Source organism: Medicago sativa, chromosome 3 (genome assembly GCF_051527215.1).
Source record: "Medicago sativa cultivar Bolivia chromosome 3, Bolivia_mono, whole genome shotgun sequence".
In the NCBI taxonomy this organism is placed as follows: Eukaryota; Viridiplantae; Streptophyta; class Magnoliopsida; order Fabales; family Fabaceae; genus Medicago; species Medicago sativa.
In genome coordinates, this window is record NC_140751.1 from 24,621,653 (window position 1) to 24,630,966 (window position 9,314).

Consider the following 9,314-nt stretch of genomic DNA (forward strand, 5'->3'; position numbering starts at 1 on the left):
TAACATAAGAAGAAAGTATACTGTATTCTAAAATATAGCTTGCAATAAATATTCAATAACTCATAAATTCCCTCATAAGAAACTCAGTCCCACCCCACTTCCTACATAAGCAACATAAATGTACTGACAGAATCTTATACAAAGTAGGAAAAGGAACTTAGAAACTAATGAAGTAAAATGATAAGAAAAAGAATCCTGTTTTGGAAGAATACCTAACCTCAACAGGATTATCTTTTCTAGTAGATAACATAAACAGTTCAGAGAGAAAGAGTTCTTTATCTCACTCCCTGAAGTTTTAGGTAAAATATGAAATAATGAATAACAAAAATTAAAGAGAATGAAAGAAAAAAAAACGATTATCTTTCAGGAACTTCGCAGCCATCCTCCTTCCATGTTTCGGGGGGGCTTAAATTCACCAAAAGAATATGCACCTTAAGAAATTAAATTAAATAACTATGACAGCAAGAATGTAGCAAAAGGGTCAAATTGAATGACTAGACTACAAGTTGATCCAGCTGCAGTTGCTCAAGCCAAGCTCCCAAAACAGAGTGATCAATGCCGTCCACTTGAGGGTTGGGATTCTTTTCAGCAGATGGAATCGGGCCGGAACCTGCAAGCTTCTCTTTCTTCTCAGGTGTGGGATCCTTGACAAGGGAATGGACCCAACCTACATCAGGCTCTTCTCCATTGTTTCCATGCTCAAAAGAGGTGGATCTCTGTGTTTGACCAAAGTCATTTGGATTTACAGACCAATCAGCTTTTCCAATAGGGGATGATCCCCACTTAGACCAGGAGTTAACAGGGGACCCAACAGCTGAGACAGGATTGTTAGCACCGAGTTCTCTTGAGCTAAGGCTACGCAGCTGTTGCTGCTGCTGCTGTTTCTCACGCTGAGCAAAAGCCGACAACCGAGAACTCATTGGAGAGAGGGCTTCCATACTTCTTGGCGACATCCTTCCAGGAGAAGAGAGACCATACTGAGCCTGGTGGAATAGGGGATGCTCTACGTTTGTAGGAGACATGACATTTGTGTTGATGGGTGATAAGGAGCTTTGGAGCTGTTGAAACTGGTTGAAGACAGCAGATTTGTGTGTTGGGGAAAATACAGAAGCCGCGGCAGGGTCAGAATACCGAGGGGATGAAGAAATCTCAGCACAAAATAGATCATCAAGATTTGATGGGGTTAGTGTTTTAGAGCGGCCAGATCGACCGACTGAAATGGCACCAGGACGGGGCTGTGAGAAACAGCTCAAGTCATTCAGTATCTGCTGCTGCCCATCAAAGTCTTGCAACATATTGTTGAAGTCATCATGTGGCGGCATATCACGGGCACTAAGAGAAGATCTCAAACGGCTAGTTTGATTAATGCTTCCTGGTAAATGAAGAGCTGGCACATTGGGCTGTGGCCAAGCATTATTGCCATTTGCAGATGGGGATAGAGGCTGTGCAAAGGGTGATTGAGACATCAGAGAGATTGATGATGGTGAACCAGGGAAAAGGCTCATAGCAGCAGCCATGTCCATGACATTAGCAGTAGAAGCAGCTGATCGGGGTGAAGGAACAGCAGATCCAGTGGACACATACAGCGGACGCAGCTCTTCAGGTGAGTGAGCGAAAAAGCACACCCTTCGGTTACAACCCATACCGTCTTTGCAGAGCCTTGTCCGATACTGAGCTGGGTGTAGCCAGCACTCGAATACTCCATGAGCATATTCACACATATCCGAACGTCTGCAAGCCCCTTTTCTAAAATCAGGGCATGGCACACAGCTGTAGTGAAACTTTCTAGGGTCTCTCCTTCGAGCATTCTCTCCAGGATGCACAAAAGGACACTCTGTCCAATCATGAGAGTATGCACGAGAACAAGGACGAACCTTGAATGAATACATGCGGAATTCATCTGTGGCATACATGCTATTTTTTATGTCAGGAAGAGATGGGTCAACTGGATACTCTTTCTTCTCTGATGTAGAATTAACAGCTGAGTCGGTAAATTTTGGAGCCACGGGAGAGGATGGAGACCCATTTTCAGCAGATGATAAAGGAGCAGTTGAACCAGGACTCGATGAAATAAGAGACATTGGAAGAGAGCAATCATCAACAGATCCTTCAGAAGCACTGTCAGAGAGAAGTTCTTCAAGAATTGTTTTCACGCCTTCGAGCTTATGGGGAACAACAATAGGAACAACAATAACATCGACAGGGCGTTTCTCATTAGCATCCACCGAATTGATATCAGCACCAGCTGATAAAAGCAATTTTATAGCGTCAACAGCATTAACCGAACCACTTGAGGCAGCACAGTGAAGAGCAGTGCTTTTATCAGTTCCACAGGAGAAATTAACATCAGCCTCAGGATATGAGAGTATAAGCTTTAGGATATCAATACTCCCATAGGAAGCAGCCACCATTAAAGGAGTTCGGTGCTCAAGAACAATTTGGTTAGATCCCTTTTGACGGACATACCAGAAGCCAACTTCATTAATAAGTGAAGCATCACTATCTAGAGCTACCTTGAAATCTTCAAAATCATTGTTGGAAGCATGTTCGAGTAAGCTGGAAAAAGAATCATCGGTACGAACAGTTAGATTTTTCATGTCTTTGACAGTATTTGAAGTTGAACCTTCAGCCGCGGATGAAGAGGAAGATGATGAAGTTGAAAGTGATTTTGATTTGTCAGGTCCACCGCACATCCTTCAATTAACTGAAAATAAATGATAATGAAAATAAATAAGTGACCAAAAGAAGTTACGACAAACAAAAAGTTAGTAAATTCACCAAAAGAAGTAACGACAAAAAGTTAGCTAAATATACCGTTTAAACAAAAAGATGAATCTACTGTTTAAACACTAGACGGGTATTACGCAAATATAACTAAAGTTGTCAAATGATTACAAGACAGATCACTAGCCGAGTATTACGCCAATAAAACAAAAGTCGTCAAATGATTACAAGAAAGATCACAAGCCGAGTATTACGCCAATATAATAATTAAAGTCGTCTCATGATTACAAGACAGATCACTGGCCGAGTATTACGCCAATATAATAATTAAAGTCGCCTCATGATTACAAGACAGATCACTAGCCGAGTATTACGGCAATATAACTAAAGTCATCTCATGATAACAAGACAGATCACTAGCCAAGTATTACGCCAATATAACTGAAGTCGTCGAATGATTACAAGAAAGATTTCAAATAGAATATATACTTCATAATTACATTCTTCTAGCTCAAACAAATTAATTGGGTTCTTGAAAGTCAACGAAGAGTCTAAATACAAATTTCAAATACCATAAGTAACACTTATAATTTTCAAAAATCAAGCCAAACATATAAAACAATCCAACAACTTAGCACAGACATTAACTTGAAAATCAAGTGCAATTGGACTTACAATTTACAATTAAAGTACAAATACGAATCACTGACACACTAACACCGGACAAGTACACTAAAACGTTGACCCCGATAATAATTTGAAAAAAATGATATAATTCAATGTAATTAAGTATCGGTGACACCGTAGCGTGCTTCAACAAAGTACATATATAAAGGAAATTTTTACATGGCACAAAAAGACAAGCATACCCTTTTACACAATGAAATGAAAAACCTATGCTAGAGTAGATGACTCAAAATAGAAGTAACCTTAGCATGAACATTACAAGTACAAATAACATAGATATTATGAAACTCAAACACACCAACTAAAAACATGATAAAAACACAAACCATTCAACATGTTACTAATCATACCTCGTCAATATGAAAACTTAAAACATAATTTCTCAACCAAAACACAAAAGTTGTACTACACAAAAGCAGAACATAGTTACACACAACCAACAACGTAAATAGTACTATATATAAAAACTTAGGCAAATAAATATTCCAAAAAAATCGAATAAGCACACACAAAACACATGATTCCTTACGCAACAAAATAGATCTGAACAAAATCAAGAATCATATCAAAAAAGAATAATTAAAGTTAAAACCTTGTCAACTAAAATATCAATTAAATTAAAAAGAAAACAGATACGCATGATTCTTATTCCCTTTTTTAACTTAGTAATTATCGCATCAACTTTATATATCTAAAAAATTCGTGTTATCATAGTAAATTCATCAAATAACTCAATTAATTAAAAAAAATAGAAAAAAATTATTAAACAATGATCAATTTTTTTTTGACAAAAACAGTGTCACTTGATTTTAGAAATTTCTATTATTACTAATTTTTTACTAAATTATTGCAAAATCACAAAATCAGTTTTACGAGTAAATTAACACAACAGAAAAAACTGTAAAAAAAAAAAATAAATACATATAATTCAACGCATAAAATTAGTGTATAAATATAAAAAAAAACCGAAAATTAATAAAATGATAAATAAATTAAAATGCTATAACCATTTATATACGATCGGTGATAATTTTCATACTAAAAAAATTCAGATCGTGAGAAAATCGATTACAAAGTGAAAAACTCACCAATTACGAGTGGTTGTGAAGAAGATCGGGTTGAAAATCAATGAAGTTGAAGAAAAATTCTGAGTGGAAAATGATGAAGAGTGAATCGGAAGAAGAAAACAAGATCTGGTGAAGAAGAGATTCATTTCAGAGCTTCCATTGATAGAAACGAGAAATCATGCACAGAGAGAGAAGAGAGAGAGTAACGTTTTTGAAATTGAAATGAAATGAAATTGAAATGAAGAAGAAGAAGAATTTAGAGTGAATTTAAAAAAAGGTTTTGGAAGAAAGTGAAATGAAATGAAATGAAAATGAGAGTGAAATGAAGTCCAAATGAAGTCGTGAGTGGGTCAACTGGGAAACCGGGATAGACGGTAAGAGAGAAAACTGAGTGGAAAGTGTTTTGAAGAAAATGGGAACGGGTTGAACCGGTTGAAGGTGGTGGATTTTATTGAGATTATTAAGTGGAATTGAATTTGTGATTTGGAATCCGCCAATTGGAATGTAGCATTTGGAAGGTGAGTGTGGTCAATTGTGGAGTCAAATCGAATGAATGTGTCACCAAAATTAGGGGTATGTTTCCTTTTATAAAATTGTTAATAATTAAATATTTAATGAGATTAGTCACTTTAATCCCTGAATGAAGATAAATTGCAAAATAGTCTTTGAATGCAGACCATGTTATTCAATTTAGTCCTTGAATGTAGACTCTATAGTCACTTTAGTTCCTGAAATTGACTAACAGATTCTACATTCAGGGACAATTTTGCAATTTTTCTACATTCAGGGACTAAAGTGACTACTTCTCTCCCATTCAGGGACTAAAGTGACTAATTTCCCAATATTTAATTGAATGGAATTATAGAAAGGATGATTGGATTTTACAATAACTAAAATAGAATAAGCTGATGTTACCAAAATTAGTATTCATATTAAATATAAGAAAAAGAATGATTTGATCTTACAATAAATAAGAAAAGCACCATTCGACCCCTCTTTTTTGAAAATAATAATTTGATACAATGACATAATATGTTTAAATAAATAAAAATTCTAAAAATGGTTGTTTGAATGATATAAAAGAAAAAGAGTAAAGTATGTCATTGATCGGATAAGAAATTATTTAAAGATGGTTTTTATGTTTTTTTTAAAATAAAAAGATAGTTTTTTATGTTTGAATTGTCTAATTTTAATTATTATAAAGAACAATTTATTCCTTTTTACGATTTTTTTTTCAAGAGTGATTTCGATCTTATTCAATAAAGTCGACAACTTATTCCATTTTGCGGTTTTTTCTTCAAGAGTGATTACGATCTTAATAAAGTATATTTTGAAAGAAATGTTTAATTGTTATCGAGAACAATTTATTCCTTTTTATCTCTTTTAAATAAATAATTGTGTTATTAAAAATGTTTAATTTAAAGGAAATGGTTAAGAGCGATTTCAATTATTCCATAAAATAGATTTTGATCCAATCTTTTTTTTTTACTTTTTGAAAAAATTAATATTTATATTATGTATAGAAAAAACTTATAAAGGATTTGAAATAATTGTTAATTTTAGACTTTAAAATTTGTAAGGTGTAGTGATCAAATCAATAATATGTTTGACGTAATCACCACTAATGTTTGATAATTGTTAAAAATTATGAAAACCAAACTGAATGCTAAATGAAACGAGCAAAAAAAACTGAATTTAAAGAAAAGAAATCATCAATATGAAACAAGGATTGTCAAATTGTCGGAATTTTGACCCTCTATGTAATAAAAAAATTGTCGAATTGAAAAAATTAATAATAATATAAAAGTGTATTAGTACCCAAAAAAAACAATAATAATTGTATTAATATACACAAAAATTAGCAAAATAAGCAGAATTATCAAAAGTGAACGTAGCACCAAAGAGAAGGAAAATGAAGCTTCATGATACGAGTAAACAACATAGATGAATTTGTGAAACATACCACAAATGATGTTTTTCTTTGTCTTCTTCCTTTGAACTTCTACCACTTGATTTTTCTCTAAATTCTCACAAATTGCTTCTATACTTTTTCTTGCGTTAAGAGAGGCTGTTTATAGAGATGTGAGTGACAATGCAAATGGATATGCAAGGCCCAAAAAAATGAAATAAAATTGATTGTATAATTAATCAGCCATTAAATTGATTTGAATTATTGATTGCAAATATTAATTAGTTTTTTTTTTGTGGTGGCCGGTGTTTGAACCTCAAACCTTGAATATTACCATGCGTTGTCCTTACCAACTGAACTAAGCTCACGAGGATATTAAATAAAATTCAAATTTGTCTCTGACGTTTCTCTGACTCGTTGCAACAGAAGAATTAGTTAGTCCCCAATAACTATTTTTTTTACTTTGTAAAAAAATCTATTTTTATTATATTATTTTGATGTATTAGTGTCTGATGGGTCTGACTACTTTGATGTATTATATTTTATTGATAATTAAATTAGAGCACTAAAAAAGTGTGAATGACCTAATTAAATCTTCTTCACTCATTAAGTTATTCTCATTTTTTTTGTCAAAAAAAAGTTATTCTCATTTTTCTTTAAAAAAAAGGTATTCTCATTTGGTTGATTATTCTTATGTAAGATTAAAAGTAATCTTCGAAGAATAAGGGAATAAAAATGTTTGATTTGTCACATAAAATGAATGTTTTATTTGAAATGATTAAAAGAGATTTCAATTGTTCACACATTACATAATATATAAAGGGGTGAAGTTTCAAACCTTCTCCATATTTAAAATGTGTAAGCTCCGGCCACTAGGCTACTTAACTAAAAAAAGAATTCGATTATCTCATATAAAAGGATTTAAATTCAATTGGTTTTTGGGCTTTGCCCTCTCTAGTGCCAAAAAAAAAATCAATTGGTTCTTTCAAAAAAATTATTTGCACATGGTTATATATTTTTTATATTAAATAAAAAAATTATATTATAAGATGACAAAAATAAAAGAGAAATTTGTGTGATTTTAACCCTTGAAATATGCAGGTGTTTGCGTTGCAATAAAATCAAATAAAAATTATATATTTTTCTGAGAGTAAATCAAAAATGTATTTATACTACTACTATTTACTCCACAAAGTATTGATTATAAGAAGAAAAAAGCATTTGCTCAAAAAAAAAATATACACTTTCATATTCTTTTTATAGATAGACGGAATGATAAAACTGTTATAAATTGACACACATAAATAAAGGTATTGAGGTTCGAACTAATAACATCTTACCTTTTTTTTTGAGAGAAAATAACTTATATCATTTCATTAAGGATTAAAGTAGTAATACATGCTGGAATAACATCATAGTCATGGAAGCTAGTACTAGATGTGGCTGCCTTAGCTAACACATGTGCAGCCTCATTCGCTTGCCTCCTAGTAAACTCGACATGAGAGTTTGTTAAATGATTTCTACATAATTGAATGCTACTATCCATGATAGAACCAAATTCGGTGACATCTCCACGACCTTTGTTGAAATAATCGGCTACTCTTTTTGAGTCAACCTCGAAGTCAACATTTGTTAGTTGAAGCTCTTGTATCCACCGAATTGCATGATATAAACCCAGTGCCTCCCCAACATCAACAGAACAAACTGGAGTAATCCACATTGTCTTAGAACGGATATGATTCCCATCTGAGTCTCGGATGCACATTCCAAATCCTACCTTGTTGTTAGTATTTGAAAAAGAGGCATCAATGTTACATTTGTATCTTCCCCTACTGGGTTTCCTCCATCTGAGATTCGCATCCCCATTTTGGCGTAACGTACTTTGCGCACCAGGTAGGGAACTCTGACTAGACGGATGTTGCTTACACTTCGCTTTCCTCCATCCTTCTAACAAGTGTGTAGCTCTTTCCAAAACTGTAATGCTCGAGTCTGATACCTGTTGCCACAGCTTGAGATTTCGAGCTTTCCAGATGCTCCACATTATAGTAGCGATAATTTCAATCTGTGATGATGATAATTTCTGCAATAAATTAAAAATAATATCCGGAGCGTTATCAAACTCGTTCAGGGACAGGGAAATCAAGTGTCACACATTTGCTGCAAGCCATACATCAATGGCTGCCTGACAGTGAAAGAAAATATGATAGCTATCCTCATGAGGGTCTTCACACATGACACAATCTGACGGACAGTTAATCCCCCTGCTACGCAGTTTCACCCGTGTTGGAAAGCAATCTCTACAGATTCTCCATACCAAATTTTTGACTTTAGGAGGTACTTTTAACCTCCAGATTCCACTCCAATACCCTGGTTTTCGCAAGTGATCATTGTTTATGACGTCTTCAATGCAAATCCGATACGCACTTCTGACAGAATAACACCCATTCTTCTCCCCTTTCCATACCAACTTATCCATCTGAACCTGCTGATGAAGAGGAGTATTCAGAATATTTTGGGCTGTTTCACTTGTAAAAATCTGATGGACCAACTGTTCATTCCAAACTTTCTCATTTTGATCAATAAGATGCCCCACAGAATAAGGTTGAAGGGCCATCATGTCAGAACCAACCGGAGGGATGCTAGATCCTGACCCAATCCAAGGCTCATTAACAATAGAAATATTAAAACCAGAACCAATCTTCCATCGTGCACCTTGTCGGACAACGACTTTGGCACTAAAGATACTACGCCAGACAAAACTTGGGTTATGCCCCAATTTAGCATCCAGGTAACTGCTATTCGGATAATAACGAGCTTTGAAAATTCTTGAAACAAGGCTATCTGTGTTCGTTTGAAGTTGCCATCCTTGTTTGCCAAGCATTGCTACATTAAAAGCCGCCAGGTCTTTGAAACCCATTCCTCCATGA

General features: G+C 34.2%; 2 protein-coding genes across 3 annotated transcripts; both read right to left on the bottom strand.

The window, feature by feature from the left end:
• Positions 1–4,718, bottom strand: LOC146936585 (zinc finger CCCH domain-containing protein 30-like). 2 transcript variants are annotated; one of them, XM_085751332.1, is made up of 2 exons: positions 4,500–4,718; positions 1–2,694 (listed from the first exon to the last, which is right to left on the bottom strand). In XM_085751332.1, the coding sequence occupies exons 1-2, from the start codon at positions 4,622–4,624 to the stop codon at positions 495–497; spliced, it is 2,325 nt and encodes a 774-aa protein (XP_085607458.1). In that variant the 5' UTR covers positions 4,625–4,718; the 3' UTR covers positions 1–494. The 2 variants fall into 2 exon arrangements, with proteins under 2 accessions (XP_085607458.1, XP_085607457.1); XM_085751331.1 differs by having other exon boundaries at positions 1–2,704.
• A 3,020-nt stretch (positions 4,719–7,738) lies between these two features.
• On the bottom strand, positions 7,739–8,512 carry LOC146936586 (uncharacterized; the record flags this gene model as incomplete). The annotated part of the gene is made up of 1 exon (XM_085749246.1): positions 7,739–8,512. A coding segment is annotated over one exon (762 nt), but the record flags the coding sequence as incomplete, so codon positions are not given.
• Between the last annotated feature and the right edge of the window lie 802 nt (positions 8,513–9,314).

What these genes read in the sequence shown, in the direction of transcription:
- LOC146936585 (XM_085751332.1), bottom strand. Translation starts at nt 4,624, where the DNA reads ATGAATCTCTTCTTCACCAGATCTTGTTTTCTTCTTCCGATTCACTCT. An exon ending in TTCACAACCACTCGTAATTG is followed by an intron (nt 2,695 to 4,499) that starts GTGAGTTTTTCA and finishes AGTTAATTGAAG; the next exon opens with GATGTGCGGTGGACCTGACA.